The sequence below is a fragment of the Nyctereutes procyonoides genome, unplaced genomic scaffold (assembly GCF_905146905.1).
Source record: "Nyctereutes procyonoides isolate TBG_1078 unplaced genomic scaffold, NYPRO_anot_genome, whole genome shotgun sequence".
Taxonomy (NCBI): Eukaryota; Metazoa; Chordata; class Mammalia; order Carnivora; family Canidae; genus Nyctereutes; species Nyctereutes procyonoides.
Window position 1 is genome coordinate 11,182,853 of NW_026575140.1, and position 15,964 is coordinate 11,198,816.

The window sequence follows — 15,964 nt, forward strand, 5'->3', positions numbered from 1 at the left end:
TCATGTTTAATGAGGGCGGAAGTGACTCCACAGCTTCCGGTCAAAGCCCGGCAAAGTGGGCAATGACTCGGATAACCCCCTGTTGGACTGTTGAGGACCGCGAGTTCATCTACTGCGCCTGTGCGTTTCCTTCTTCCGCTTCCGCCTTCTTAAGCGGGGCTCTGGGAGCCGCTGGGCCGGAGCGCCTGGGTTGCGGTACGTTAAGGCGGCTGCGTTGACGTGGGAGGGGCCGCCCACGTCCTGACTTTTTTGGACTGGAGGCCAAGGTGGCGGACGCGGCTGAAGCGGAAGAGCGAGAGGTGACCTGGACAAATGAGGTGAGTATCGTCCGCCCTAGCGGTTGGCGGCCAGGAGCAGCCCACCCAGAGGCATTGCTGATGTATGTATAGGTCTGTGTTTCTCGAAGATTTTGGAGGAAGAAAGATGCTCACTCCGATGTAACTAAGAATCCCCTGCCGTCTGTTCGGTCGCAGAGATGACCGCTGATGGTGTTGGGGGATATGGACCCCCAGTTAGTTTTCCACGCACACGTAGAATGCGTGCGCAGTATTGTGTTGCACCACAACGGGGTCACGCTCTGTAGTCTGTTTTATGACTTCTTCACGGTGAGAACGTTTCGGGATCTGAGAAGTTCATTCGTAGCACGATATTCTGTGGCTGTGTAATGACGGTGGCTGGCAGGACTGTACTAGCCTTTATTTTTCCAGTTTGTTTGTTTATATTTTTCCAGTCCCCCTACTTTGGGCCATGCGGGTTATTTTCAGTTTTGTTTTGTTTTGTTTTGTTTTACCATCAAGAATAGTGATGTTTTCTACGTAAATCTTTTGTGGACGTGTCGAATTAGTTCTCAGAAGAAGTATCGTTGCTCAGGGTGTTTCCTTCCTAGAAAAGTTCTGCTTCTCTGCATTCCAGCGGGGACTATGAAATGCGTGTCCATTCGCACTCTTGCATTACTGTTTTCGTCTTTACCAGCTTAATGGCTTTGTCAAGTAATCTTCCAAGCTGCTGTTCTTTGTTTACCAGTAAAGTGTAACTTTCCAAATACCTTTGTCCGTTTGTACATCTTTTGTGAAGTCTCTGTTGGTATCCTTTGCTATGAGCATTTTCTTAGGGGTGGCATCAGTTTTCCTGTCTTCATTCCAACATTTATCCAGTCCTCTCACCCTGGTAGACAGCTTTGCCCCCCGCCCTACCTCCTCCTGTAAGTAATGTACTGAAGGTGCTGTTTGAATTCTTGTAGGATAGATCCATCCTTTCTTTGACTTTCCCTTTCATCAGTAATTTGTTCTGCTACAGACATCTGATAAAGGCCCTTCTGGTGGTCAGCTTGCGTAGTTAAAGTATGACACTATGGGAACAATTTCATTCCCTGTATGAATTGTTATTCATTAACATCTTGAAATGTGACTTATCACACACACACACACACACACACAAATAAAGAAATCCTCCCTTTTCATAGCATTAGGCAACTTTGGGACCCAATGTAAAATATCAAGGATCTCAATGGAGTTTCTTGTGGACGGACTCAAAAATAAAGGTCCTTGATCAAAGAGTTTCTCAGCCATAAAAATAGGAAACTATTATAGCAGAAGGAACACTGTACTAGAAATCTGGTGACTTGGATTCTAGTCCTTGTTGTAGCTAGAACCAAAACTGTAATACAAGCAAACAAGTCTAAAATGAAGGGGTTGGGGAGGTGGATGGGGGGATGGGGTAACTGGATGATGGGCATTAAGGAGGGCATGTGGTGTGATGAGCACTGGGTGTTATTCTATATGTTAGCAAATTGAATATAAACTTTAAAAAGGATTAAAAGTCAAAGAATAAATATTCAATTAAATTTTAAAAAGAAAGTTATGAGGGCATTGGATTAGGTCCTTCCTATCTCAGTATCTTATGACTTATTTTGTGTGTGTGGCTGTCACACCCTTAATTGATCTGTTTGCCATGTGGTGAGGTGCATCTCGTAAGGTATACACCAACAATCTTTAAGCCAGGACTCATGATAATACTCCATCACTAAAAGACTGTTTAAAAAGTATGGTACAAGGGATCCCTGGGTGGCTCAGCGGTTTGGCGCCTGCCTTTGGCCCAGGGCGCGATCCTGGAGTCCCGGGATCGAGTCCCGCGTCGGGCTCCCGGCCTGGAGCCTGCTTCTCCCTCTGCCTGTGTCTCTGCTTCTCTCTCTCTCTCTGTCTATCATGAATAAATAAATCTTTAAAAAAAATAAAAAGTATGGTACATGCATAATGGGGAGCCTGGGTGGCTCAGTCAATTAAGCGTCTGCCTGCCGCTCAGGTCATGACCCCAGGGTCCTGGGATCAAACCCCGTGTTGTGTTCCCTGCTCAGAGGGGAAATCTCCTCCCTCTCCCTCTGCCCCTCCCCTTGCTCATGCTCTCTTACTCTCAAATAAATAAATGAAATTTTTTTAAAAAGATTTGTTTTTAAATAAAACTTTGAGGGGATCCCTCGGTGGTGCAGCGGTTTGGCGCCTGCCTTTGGCCCAGGGCGTGATCCTGGAGACCCGGGATCGAATCCCACGTCGGGCTTTCGGTGCATGGAGCCTGCTTCTCCCTCTGCCTGTGTCTCTACCTCTCTCTCTCTCTCTCTGTGACTATCATAACTAAATAAAAAAATTCAAAAATAAATAAATAAATAAATAAATAAATAAATAAATAAATAAATACTTTGACACATGCATGAAATAGTGTGTTGCTGTGACAGTGTAAGTAGGGATATGGGAAGATCTTTACATGTTAGGTAAAAAAACTACAAAGTGCAGAAGACTGGGTAAAGTATGTGTGCTGGACATCCATCATTTGCCTTTCCAGATCCCCTCTTCCTCCTCCTCTAGACTACTCTGGGACCAGGAGACTGGGCTGCCTCTGCATGTCCCCTGCCCTCTGGTTCCAGTTTGAGTCAGCCAGTGGAGGCATTCGCAGGAGATGAGCGGGAGAGAGGAGGGGCTGCACCCCTTCACTGCAGGCTGACCTACCGTACAATAGCCTTCTGCACCCAGCAGCCCCTACCACACACTCCTGCAGACTACTCTCTCCCATGGCTCTTTCAGGCTTAGGGGTCGGAACAGTACCCTGCTCTTGCTAGCGGAGTACACCACTGCACCCTGCCTAATGAAGGTCTCTTCAAATTACCAAATTTGAGAATGTCACCTTTTTCCTGCTGGAACACTGGCAGAATAGGCTATTTTTGGAGTAAAAGAGGGAAAAAACGTAGGAATGCATATTTGTACTTTCCTGTAGATGCATAACAAAACTGGAAGATACAGTGCAAATGGGGCTAGTTGAGGGCAGACAGGGAAGGGCGATTTTTCACCGTCTACCTATCTTGTTTCTTTTTAAGCAGGTGGACTTGCCACCAGTTTGCACATTTAGTGTTTTCCTTTTCCTTTTTTGATACTGTGTATGAAACCACTTGTTCCTCTGGGGATAGAATGTACGTATATTACCCATTGCAAAAATTAAATTTTCTTAAAATTAGAACTCATGCGCTTAATCTGTCTTTAAATATTGCGACTATTTCAGGACTGACAGCGAGGATTAATATTTGGATTATTTCAAGATGAGCTTCCTGTTGCCCAAGCTAAATAGCAAAAAAGAAGTAGACCAAGCAATAAAAAGTACGGCAGAGAAGGTGTTGGTCCTCAGGTTTGGGAGAGATGAGGATCCTGTCTGTCTGCACCTAGATGATATAGTAAGTGAATTTTTTCAGTGAATGTTTTTTATTAAAAATCCATATATTCTTACTTCACCATCAACAGAGTGCATGGAAGGGAGTGGCCGGGCCCAAGGATACAGCTTTTCATTAGTTGGCACACTTTCACCAGGAGTGAATCGTGTGCCTGCCCTGAGCTGAGCCCCCAAATCTGCAACTGTGCTAAGTCTGTCCGAGATGTCCTTCCCCACCAGCAGCCATCCAAGTTCAGTTTCACCAACAAGGCAGTGGAGGACCAGAAACGCTATTAATAAGCATCTGTGAACCTTATCTTGCTCGCTGCTCACAATAGTGGGATAATTACTGTTCCCACAGTAGGTGGATGAATGCCAGGGAGGTCAGGTGCCTACCCACAGGACAGAACAACTAACCTGCAGAGCTGGGGTGTGAACTTCGTTTTCTCTGCCTGCAGATAAGCTTTCCTAGTGTATTGCATCCAGTGTGTGCCTGATGATAATCTCTGACTTCTAACACATTTTCCTACTCTAATGCGTAGAGAGGGGGGCCTCAGACAGAATGGGTATATTCTCATCTGTTTATTAGGGACTTACTCCAGAACTAAGACCTCTTCCCACCATTTCTATTGCCACCACCCGCAATGTGTATCCAGTATAAGAATCTTTATTACTATTTAATTTTTTTCAATTTTGAAAATAATAATCTTAATTACTGTGATTAAAAATGAGTATGCATTGTGTTAACCTGAGGGGGAAAGGGCCAGAGGTTTATGCCCTCAGCTGTAGAGGGGAGGGAATATCACAGAGCCGAGAGTATAGACTGAAGGCAGGCTACCAAGTTCAAGTCCTAGCTGTACTGCTTACTAGGTCTGTGACTGGAGGCAGATTACCTCAGTTTCTTCATCTAAGAAATGGGGACTATAATAACCGCATAGGAATGTTGTAACGATTAAATGAGTTAACACGTGCAAAGCACTTAGGACGCTTAGCACATAATAACTGCCATGCAAGTCTTCACTATTTTTATTATAATTATTATTTATGGGGGATTGGAAAGAAAGAGATTTGAGGGAATTTCAGTGTACGGTACATACTTCTGAGTTGTTTTTGTTTAAGTGAACTTTGATTTTATGGGCAGCCTGGGTGGCTCAGCGGTTTAGCGCCGCCTTCAGCCCAGGGTGTGATCCTGGAGACCTGGGATCGAGTCCCACATCAGGATCCCTGCATGGAGCCTGCTTCTACCTCTACCTGTGTCTCTGCCTCTCTCTCTATGTGTGTCTCTCATGAATAAATAAATAAAATCTTTAAAAAAAAAAAAATGGATTTTATAAATCCACAAAATACTTATAAAAACTTTTTACAACCCAAACCAGAATTTTCTTGAAAAGGAAGAAATGTATTTACACAGTTTACCCAGGGCCCTCTCACAAATTTACCAACAGAGACTCAGACTCTGAATGGTAAGGTTATACTGTGTCTAACATGAAAGTCAGGAGAGATTCTTACCCCAGAAATTGTTTTCAAACAATATTCCAGCAAAACGTTTCACAGAAGAAACCTTAGCTGCCTCTTGTATTGTGACCTACGTATCTCTCTCTATTTGCAGCTTTCTAAAACTTCTCCTGACCTGAGTAAAATGGCTGCTATATATCTGGTAGATGTGGACCAAACTCCTGTTTACACACACTATTTTGACATCAGTTATATTCCATCTACTGTGTTTTTCTTCAATGGGCAGCATATGAAAGTGGATTATGGGTAAGTTAGATTGACTTGAAGTTATTATAACAGTGGGAGTTTCTTTTACCCAAGTAGTTCCAGTAACTCTCCTCCCTGCCTGGGATGGTGGCTTCGTGAGCTTTATATTGGTTCTGTTTCCTCCACTGACCTACTCATTTGTTATGTGAAACTTTGGTGCAAAAAAGAGTATTTCTAGTAGGAATGGCCAGTGTTAACTTCCTACTAAAGGATGAAAGAACTGTGCAGTTTGCAGAGCACTAACCATCCTTCAGTGTAGAAAATACAGAACAGCTTTTTAAAAAGTTTCCCAGGAATTTCATTTAAAATCGGATATGTCATTGTACTTTTGGGACTGTTTGACTGCATTTGTAAAAGAAGTGTTCCAGGAAACGAAGACATGCTTCTTTCTGGCCAACTATCCCGTCTTCTGCCACTCAGAAAGTTTTAAAGTCATTCTTCAGACAATTCTGTCAAGAATAAGCACTGTGAAATCTGTAACACTCTCCACTGCATCCAGTCAGCATCCTAATACTTAACATGTATTTTCAGTGTGTCCATAGTTCTTACCGTTTCTTTTTTTTTTTTTTAAAAGATTTATTTATTTATGATAGACATAGAGAGAGAGAGAGACAGAGACACAGGAGGAGGGAGAAGCAGGCCCATGCCGGGAGCCCAGCGTGGGACTCGATCCCGGGACTCCAGGACTGCGCCCTGGGCCAAAGGCAGACGCTAAACCGCTGAGCCACCCAGGGATCCCCTTACCGTTTCTTACTGTGGGTGAGGTTCAATTGTCTAGATCTGTGTACATGTTTTGTTACTATCTTTTTGAAAATTAAATATTACCTGTTTTAAGTATTTTAAAGATATTTATTTTCCTAGGATATAGTTGATATAGGTATTATTTTGGTGCAGTCTTTTTAAAAGGTGATTTATGACACTATACCACCTGAAAAATAAGTAAAATTTGGGGGGCACCTGGGTGGCTCTTTTTTTGGGGGGAGGGTGGCTCTTTTGATTGAGGCATCCGACCTTTGATTTTGGCTCAGGTCATGGTCTCAGGGTTGTGGGATTGAGCCCTGTGTCAGGCTCCATGCTCAGCACCAAGTCTGGTTGACCCTTTCCCTCAGTCCCTCCCCCACTCTTGTACTGTCTTAAAAAAAAAATTAGGGCAGCCCAGGTGGCTCAGCAGTTTAGCGCCATCTTTGGCCCAGGGCATTATCTTGGAGACCCGGGATCGAGTCCTGCATCAGGCTCCCTGCGTGGAGCTTGCTTCTCCATCTGCCTGGTCTCTGTGTCTCTGCCTCTCTCTCTCTGTGTCTTTCACGAATAAATAAGTAAAATCATTTTTAAAAAATTAAAATTTTTAACCCTGTAATTGCATTTCCAGGAATTTCTCTGAAGGAAAATAATCATGAAAGTGGGCAAAATTGGCTGTATGAATATTCATCCCACCATTATTTAACAAATACATAGAAAGAACATAGATGTCCACAGAGGAATACTAGATATCAATTTCATATAATGTTGTAGATGCAAGTTTAATGACTTTGAAAGAAATAGGTTGTATGTTAGTTGGAAAAGCATATTACAAAATGGTTTGCATGATATAATTCCCCTGATTTTGAAAAAAGAAATGCATCTGCATACAGAGACACACACAGATTGGAAGGACATGTACCAAAATGCAGTCTCTGACCTCACTGGTAATTTTTTTTTTCTGAAAAATTTCTACAATTAACATACTTAAAGTTTGAAATAATAAAAAAAGTTAAAAATAAATATTTCATACCCACCACTCAAAAATTTAAGTGAGGGGAACTACCAAGAGGACAACCAGTTAATGGGCTTTACATGGTATAACCAACAGCAGCAGCCACAGACTATGCCCACGCAAGCATCCGGGGAATTCTACTGGATAAGGAGCTAAGAAGTGATTAAAATAGATTGTGAAGTGGAGGCTCTTCACATGATGGGGCTTACGTGCCACCCCAGTGGCCGACAGCACTAGTGTTAGTCCTGTATCAGATGGGCCCAGTAATTGCAAACAGAGAAATCAGCATCAGGCTTTATGTCTTAAGTCTCCCCAACAAGAAGAAAGTAACAGAGCTGCAATTCATTTTGTTTATCCCGGAGGTCTGCAGTGAGTAATCACCAAAAGTTCTGAGCAGCCTTGTTTTCTTCTGTGCTCTCTAGGTCTCCAGATCACACTAAGTTTGTGGGAAGTTTCAAAACCAAGCAGGACTTCATAGATTTGATTGAAGTAATCTATCGAGGAGCAATGAGGGGAAAACTTATTGTCCAAAGTCCTATTGATCCCAAGAATATTCCCAAATATGACCTTCTCTATCAAGACATTTAGCACATTGACTACTCAAAATTGAAGAAAAAGGCACATCTTGAAGCAGTACCTGAATCTAGCTCTGCTGTTTTCCTGGAGTCCTTCCGAAGTGTGTTCAGCGTCCCAGCAGAGAAGAGGTCCGACTTGGATAGAAAAAACTCCACCCCCAAGTAGAAGACCTTGCTGATGCCGTGATGAGCAGGGATGCTTAAGTGTCTACTCCTTGCAGACAGAGCAGTCAAGACAGCTGTGGTCAATTTTCCCAGCATGATTTATATCGTTCTTCTCTTTATTCCTTAAGATAATAACATAATCCCTCTAACCATTGGCTAGTACAGTTTAACTGTGTTTATTTGATACATAAGTAAAATAGAAAATCAGTTCCCATAAGAACAGAAATACTTATTTTATACCCTAGATGTACGCGCACACCCTTACCCTCACCCACTCAGATTTATCTCATACTCTCCCATCTCCAGTCCCTGGTAGCTCAGGTTCTTTTGGAAAAATGATTCTCTACTGAGAGTGGGCAAATTTGTTTTATTTTGGAAGCTTTCTGGCTTAGACTTTTATAACTGTATCCTGCTTTGCTCATTTTACTAGTTTTTATGTTATTAAATTACCCAAGAAATAAGACCTGGAACCTTTATCATCCAGCACCCAATTTGAGCTAAACAAAAAATTAACTACCTGTCGTAAGTAGAAGCAGGTTTCTCCCAGAAGTCAGAGTTCTGCCTCTCTCTGAGGCAGAGAATTTTACTCCAAGGACTCAATACTGGAAAGAGATGTCAGAGTTGTTAGAAAGAAATATTATCTCTATGGTATTTGCCTCTTTTAATAACTTTATGAAGAATTGTTCTTCCAGCATCCCTGGCATAACCTGCCACCACTCGGGCAAGTCATTGCTTCTCTCAAAACCCCACAGAGCCTATGAATCCTGGTCTTCTAGAACAAGAGAATAGATTTAGAGCCGGAGGGCAGTGGGCCCCAGGCAGCATCCACCTGCTTGGCAGCTGCTGGCCTCAGAGCCAACAGAAGCCCAGTTCCATGAAGGCCAGCACTGTCACTGCAAGTGCATTCCCCCTTGACCAGGTGGCTTCCTTTGCAAGCCTGGTCTGCAGGAAAAGGTGACCAGAAGGAAGGCTGCTGGGGGCCTTTGTGTTCTTCACCGATGAAAGGAGAGAGCCACTCCAGGAAGAGGGCAGAATCAAACCCTTCCTCCACCACCTGTTGCTGCTCTGGTTATCCTGATTGATGGGACTACAACAGCCATCCTAGGACCAGGAGGACCAGCACTGGGATGAAAAGTCTGTGTGAGAACAACAGTAAGAACCTGGATCCCTGATGACATAATTGAGCTACTGAGTGAACTCCAGACCTGTTTTCCCCCCAGACCCCTGTGAAAGAATAAAACACTTTCATGGCCTGTCATGTCACTGTGTGTTGGACTTTCTGTCAGATCCTAAATCACACAGCATCAGATATGGGCTAAGTGTGCAGATCCTAGCAAAAACTCAGGACTGGTGTGCATAAAATTCTCCTATCTCCACTCCCCCTGAGGTCTCTGGGGAGTGTTTCTCTGAAGTCCTGATTTGTGTTTTTGTTCCTCTCTCGGTTGCTTTCCATTCCACAAGTGCCGACTGAGTGCGTACTGAATGCCCTGCCCTGGGCTAGGTGCTCCATAAACACAGATGGTTCCTAAGCGGGAAAGGGCTTCGTAGAGGACACAGTGCCTGCACCTGGGAGGACAGTAGGAGGTTTCTATGTGCATGTCAGGGGAGGGCACCAAGAGGGGAGACCGCAGAACCGCCCTGAGAGTTATGTGCAGTTCCATGTCCCTGAAGACCAGGAGGCCAGGAGGTGCTGCTGTGGAGGAAGCCAGAGAAGAGTGAATGGAAGAAATGCCAAAGGCTTCCTCTTAGTACTTTCCTCCTGAACAGTGGCCAGAAGCCACTTAATGCAAGCAGATAATTCTTCAAGAAAAGCACAGTGAGGAGATCCCTGGGTGGCTCAGTGGTTTAGCGCTTGCCTTCGGCCCAGGGCATGATCCTGGAGTCACGGGATCAAGTCCCGCATCGGGTTTCTTGCATGGAGCCTGCTTCTCCCTCTGCCTCTGTCTCTGACTCTCTCTGTGTCTCTCATTAATAAGTAAATAATATCTTTTAAAAAAGAAAATTGAGTGCTAAAGACTGTACCAGAAGAAAAGGTCCTAACTGTATTCTGAGAGGCATCCATGTACGTGTCTAGTATATGTCAGTTTCTGGCTATTCGCTCTTTCCCAGGTGTTAGAGCATAGGTGTAAGATCTCCATTGGCCCGCTAGCTCTGACCTGTTGAAAAGCATGGATGGCTCTGGAGAGTGGGTACAAGGACAGCCTCACCGTGCAGGGCAGACCCGGGTGCAAGAACACAGACATCGGGGCATTTTGTACCAGTGAGCTGGAGAGGCCATCTTTGCATCTGACAAAAAGGTACCTTGATGAAACGTCAGTGTTCTAAAGGCTTGAATAGCCGGAAAGAGTGGAAGAAGTTAGAAGAAGAGCTTCCTGTTGACAAGGGTTCTGAAACTGTTCTGGGAGACCCTTAAGAGCAAGACCCTGTCTTTGTGAAGGGGAAGACTCAGATGGTTTGCATTTGGCTCCCGGTAAGGGACAGGTTTCTTCCACCTGGGGAAAGCACACCCTATTGAGGAAGGGACCTGTAACTCTTCACCAGGATCCAGAATGTTGGTAGGGATGTTGGAGATGATCCGGCTCAAGCCCCTCGGGAAGGAAACTGGACACTAATGGCAGGGAACTGAAGGCGCTTGGCAGATGCTACAGTCTGGCCCAGCAAGTCCAGAATACTGCCTTTACCCTATCTCATCTGTCTTCTGAGTGCTGCCCACGTCAGAACCCCTGTTTTTGTCCCGTGCTGAGCTGGCATCTTCCCCCTCCGTCCGCATGCCCCCTCACTCACTGCAGAGAGCAAGGGGAGGCCGTACAGAGAGCTGGGGGTCACGATCGGACAGGCCCGGGCTCGCAGTCAACCCAGTCACGCTGCCTCATGGCGCTGTGGCCTCAAGCAAATCACTTAACTTCTCCAAGTCTGTTTCCTTGTCTGAAGCAAGTGAAACGGTGACCTTTCTGAGGCCTGCCATTTGGTAGAACTCGGTCACCGAGTACGACCCCAGCATGGGACGGTTTCATGTCCCCTCAGGGATTTCCAGTTAGCGTGGGCTGCTTTCTGCCACACTCCCAGTATACACCGCTATCCCACTAGGGTGTTGCTGTACCACACATGAGACAGTAAACACGGCCGGAGGCTAAAAACAGCACAGAAATGACTCAAGAAAGCCCTTTATTGATCGACTCAGCATGCTTCACACCGTGTTCTACCCCCTCCACTCCCATGCAGTTTTTCCTCCCAGAGTGAATTCTTGCTCTTAGGCAGAGGCTGCCAGCCTGTCAGCATTAGTTGCCAGCGATGGTTTCCTGCACCCAGGCCAGAACGGAGGGCACCTTCACGTACACCCCGTACTCGGCCACAGTACAGCTCTTATCAAAGCTCAGGATCCCGGCCGCATACCAGGTGTCTTCGTCCTGGTCGTGAACAGCAAAGGCACTGCCAGCGTCACCGTAACAAGTGTCTTCCTGAAACTTGGACATGCCGGCACAGAAGGTGTGCTCATTCAGAATGGGCTGTACCCCGACAGGGCTCTTCGGTGACTTCTTTTCAGGCACCGTGCTGCCTTCGTAGTGCTGTACACACTTGTCTTGATCAGCCACAGGCAGCATGACATACTTCAGTAGCTCAGTAAAATTGAAGTTGGAATTTCGTCCCCAGCCAGACACGTAGCCTATACGCCCCACTTCTGCATAATCTTTTGAAGGTAGACAGATGGGCATTACTCTCTCATCAATGGGCACCTTCTGTTTGAGTTTGATGAGCCCGATATCTACCTTGGACTGGTTAGGGTGTAGGACTACCTTTTCAACCTCCACAAGCTGATTTTTCCCCACATAGAGTTTTAAAGTAGGGGCAATGTCCTTTGCTTTTGCATCATCCTTATGGCCCAGGAAGAGATTTTTAGCTGTAGTCAGCAGCCATTGTTCATTGATCAGTGTGGCCCCTGAGGTGAGATTATGGTGGGAGACCATCTTAGCCTGCCAGGGAAAGCTGCCTTTGGCATCCACTGATCCACCCATGATCCGCTGCACCTGATCCACTGGGTTCTTGGGCTTTCCACATACTGTCAAGAAAAGAAAGTCAAGAGCAGAAATGTGAGTCTCCAGTGTGGGAAAGAGAGGGACAGGGTTAGCAGTTGCTACTGTCTAAACTGTCGTAATTTCTGAACAGCTAGAAGTATTGACATGCCTTTATCACCTGCTCCTGTCATTTCCACGGTTTAAAATGGTTCTTTTTTATAAAGTTGCATACATCACTAAGACACAGTTTTATTTCTTGCTTCTCTAACTCATGAAAAAAAAAAACAACTAATGCTGATATTTTCAAATGCTGGCTAAAGAACCGTATGTGTGTTTAAATAAGTTATCACAAATAGACATGTCCACAGCTCCTGGAAATTCATTGTAAGGATGAGAAACTATAGTAATTCATTCTCTCTGAATAAGGAGTGATCTGTTGCAGCATTGGCTGGAACTCCGATTTCAGATGTTGCAGTTAATATAAAGCAGGTGAATAGTTCTGCACCACTAATGGCACAAGAGGGCAGGCAAAATCCTCTTGTCCAGGAGGGAAAGGGAAAGAAGGTCTCTTCCTAATAACAAGAAACAGAAGTTCTAGCCCCTCTCCAGCTTGCATCACACTTCTGTGGATTGGGTTTTGCGCTGTCCTCCCACAACGCATTCTTCCTGGAGCGTGCTTTACTTGACTCTGGGCTCCCTGGACGGCTTATGTGTACATATAGGGCCTCCTGGCCCTGGAGGGCTCATAGACAGCGGATTCCGCCAATACCCCGAAGGCCCAAAGGAGCAAGACCCTTAGTGAACTTTACTGGGGACTCATCACCTAGATGTGCACTCAACAGCCTGGCTGACCATTTATGGTTCTCCCTGGCCCTCCATCTGGGTGCTCAGTCAGTAAAGATGTGCCTCCAGGATGTTTCGATCAAGATGCCTGCACACGCAGTAGACTCTCAACACCCACCTTTGGTTGGCTCCCCAGGGCCCCTGGCTTCTTCCTACCTGCTTCACATTCAGGAAGTTTCTCTCCAACGGCCTTGTTTGTCCAATGCTTCTCACTGTTCAAGGTGTACACTCCTGAAACAAAAGGAAAGAAATGAGTCAAAAGAGAAATTGAATCTGGACCTAGCATGAGGAAAGAAGGTGTTGAAAGAGAATTAAAGAGAGACAGAAGGAAGGGGCAGAGAAGAGGAGGGAGGAACGAGCTCTGCTCTAGAAGCCAAGTGCTGGGGGTGCCAGTGAAGCCCAGCAGGATGGATCTGGGGCTTTGGTGACACAGTACTGAGTAAGAATCAGGGTTCAGATTCTCGCTCTCCCTCTACAAGCCCCCTGAACTTGAACATGTCATTCAGCCTCTCCGTGCCTCGCCTTCCTCATTGGCAAAATGAGAATAACAACAGTATCTCCTCAGAGGGGCGTTGTGAGAACAAAGTGAGCAAATAAATGTAAAGCACTTAGAACAGTGCAGGGAACATAGTACTAGATCGGAGCCACCGGTCATCATCACTGGCACCACCCTCAGTTCCTTTACCACATCTGCCTTTGGAAATGTAGATCTCACTTGGCATCACCTCCCCCTTAACAAAGGACAAAAACTGAGGCTAAGCAAGTTTTTTTCCATTGGATTAATATATTTTATTAGACATTTACTGTGTTCCAAGGACTGTGCTAACATTATAGTTTTTTGTTATTTAAATTCAGTTTGCCAACATATAGTATAACACCCAGTGTCATCTCAAGTGTCCTCCTCATTGCCCATCACCCAGTTACCCCATCCCCCAACCCACCTCCCCTTCCACAACCCTTTGTTTGTCTAGGCTAAGTGAATTTACCCAAAAGGCCACAATTACTGGTGCCAAAACCCTTACTAGAATCTACTACTCCTGGTTCCAAGAAGAACATGTAATCTTCATGGCCCATCACCCCTGGCCACACTCATCATGGAAAGGCCGGGGTGGGGGAGGGTGCAGGGACACTTGGCCAGGGCTTACCATCTCCTTCAGTGTGCAGTTTGTAGAAAGTCTTACACTGGTAGCGAACCATGTGCTCTACATAGCCATTTTCAATCACTGGGGGCTTTGGGAGGCTGACCTCTGCAAAGAAAAAGTCACAGGAAGAGGTGGTTGACATTCAAAAACTGATCCCAGAGACCCATGAAAAGTCAGTGGAGAAGAAGCTGCTCTGAACCACTACCCCTCCTCCACCTCAAATGGAAGCCAAAGGGAAGGCCATCTCCCCTTTTTCCTGCCTGGCTCCCCAGTGTTCTTCACTGGCCTGAAATACCAGAGATTATGACAAGAAGGAGGTACTGGCTCTTCCCAAAGAGAGGATGTAGATCTGATAGGGTCCAAATGAGACGCAGCAGTGCTGGGATGTGAGGCTCCCACCCAAACCCGAAGACTGACCTGTATTATCTGTGGCCTCACTGCCAGTGGCCTCACTGCATGGCCTCACTGCCAGTGGCCTCACTGCCAGTGTCCTCTGCGAAAAGCTGCCCCCAGAGCAGGAGGGCAATGACAGCTCCCAGGGCTCTGCAGAGAGAAGACAAGGAGTGCACAATTGGTCTCCCTACTTCACACACACACACCCTCCCATTAGGCAGCCAGAGAAGAAGCTATATGAAAGTGTTAGGACAAAAAGTTGCCCACCACCACCACCCACATACACCCTTGTATAGCTTCCCAGTACACCCAAATTCCAGCATGCTCTGTGCTGCTGGGAATGCTACATTAGCTTCAGAGAGGAACCACCAATATAGGAAGGCACACAATAGATACATGGCCCTCAATTTCTGGTGGCGTTTAGGAAACATTAAATTGCTAATAATAGGGGCTCCTGGGTGCCTCAGTTGGTCGAGCATCTGCCTTTGGCTCGGATCATGATCCCTGGGACCTGGGATTGAGCACCATACTGGGCTCTCTGCTCAGTGGAGGGCCTGCTTCTCCCTCTCTGATTGCCGCTCTGCCTACATGTGCTCTCTCTCTTTTCTCTCTGTCAAAATATTTTTTAAAAGATTGCTAATAATATGTGAGCTCTCCTGCAAAAAGAAGCCTCCCTCATGCACCCTTGCTAATAAAATGCGGATAGCTTGAAGATGGAAAATAGGGATTTCTTATGCTATTCTCTGTACTTTTTAAATTTTTCCATGATAAGATGTTCTAAACATACAGAATGTAAAACACTTACCATGGTTTTCTTACTATTCTACGATATTTTGCCTTCAGGAGACCCCAAAATGCCAAAAAGTTTACCAGGAATATAACTAGCCTCCTGGACGCATGACTGTGGACACAGGCATCAATGCTCAGGCCACACTCACCAGAGACCAGCTATACAGAGATTACTTGGTTATGTTAAGTTGGTAGTCTTGTGACTTCAACATTTCAAAAAAAAAAATTGTTCTTTTGATAAAATCTCAGTGCCTTAGTTGGGTCACTCAAATGTGTTACTATTGGTACACATTTTTTTTTTGTTTGTTTGTTTTATTTATTTATGATAGGCACACAGTGAGAGAGAGAGAGAGAGGCAGAGACACAGGCAGAGGGAGAAGCAGGCTCCATACACCGGGAGCCCGACGTGGGATTCGATCCCGGGTCTCCAGGATCGTGCCCTGGGCCAAAGGCAGGCGCCAAACCGCTGCGCCACCCAGGGATCCCTGGTACACATTTTTTTAATCTACTAATAAACATATTTAGATTGCCAAAAAGCCTACTATAAGAGCTGCTGGCAGGCATCTCCTGCAAAGATGAAAAATTTGTAACCTTGAGGAAAAAGATACCTCTTAGAGTAAGTCACATTCTATGGATGCAGAAAAGCAGAAGATTTAACACATGAAACCCCTTAATTCATTATGATTTAACTCATTTGCCCTATTTCTCAGTTTTTGTTCTGCATCTCTTCTTTGGTTTCCCCTCTACCTGCACTGTCCTGTAGGTAAACGATGTAGACAGAGAAGGAAGAAGTAATCTATGAACAAGCAGCAAAACTCACCGCATCTTTGGTTTGTCTGC

At 45.4% G+C, this 15,964-nt stretch overlaps 2 protein-coding genes across 2 annotated transcripts; one reads left to right on the forward strand and one right to left on the reverse strand.

Moving 5' to 3' along the window:
• The first annotated feature begins 47 nt into the window (after nucleotides 1-47).
• TXNL4B (thioredoxin like 4B) lies at nucleotides 48-9,202 on the forward strand. Its single transcript, XM_055306409.1, has 4 exons — nucleotides 48-317; nucleotides 3,547-3,715; nucleotides 5,300-5,451; nucleotides 7,627-9,202. Exons 2-4 carry the CDS (start codon nucleotides 3,584-3,586, stop codon nucleotides 7,790-7,792), a joined length of 450 nt encoding a protein of 149 aa, XP_055162384.1. The 5' UTR covers nucleotides 48-317; nucleotides 3,547-3,583; the 3' UTR covers nucleotides 7,793-9,202.
• A 1,890-nt stretch (nucleotides 9,203-11,092) lies between these two features.
• On the reverse strand, nucleotides 11,093-15,964 carry LOC129497498 (haptoglobin). Its single transcript, XM_055306410.1, has 5 exons — nucleotides 15,945-15,964; nucleotides 14,396-14,485; nucleotides 13,946-14,040; nucleotides 12,957-13,031; nucleotides 11,093-12,001 (listed from the first exon to the last, which is right to left on the reverse strand). The coding sequence occupies exons 1-5, from the start codon at nucleotides 15,947-15,949 to the stop codon at nucleotides 11,223-11,225; spliced, it is 1,044 nt and encodes a 347-aa protein (XP_055162385.1). The 5' UTR covers nucleotides 15,950-15,964; the 3' UTR covers nucleotides 11,093-11,222.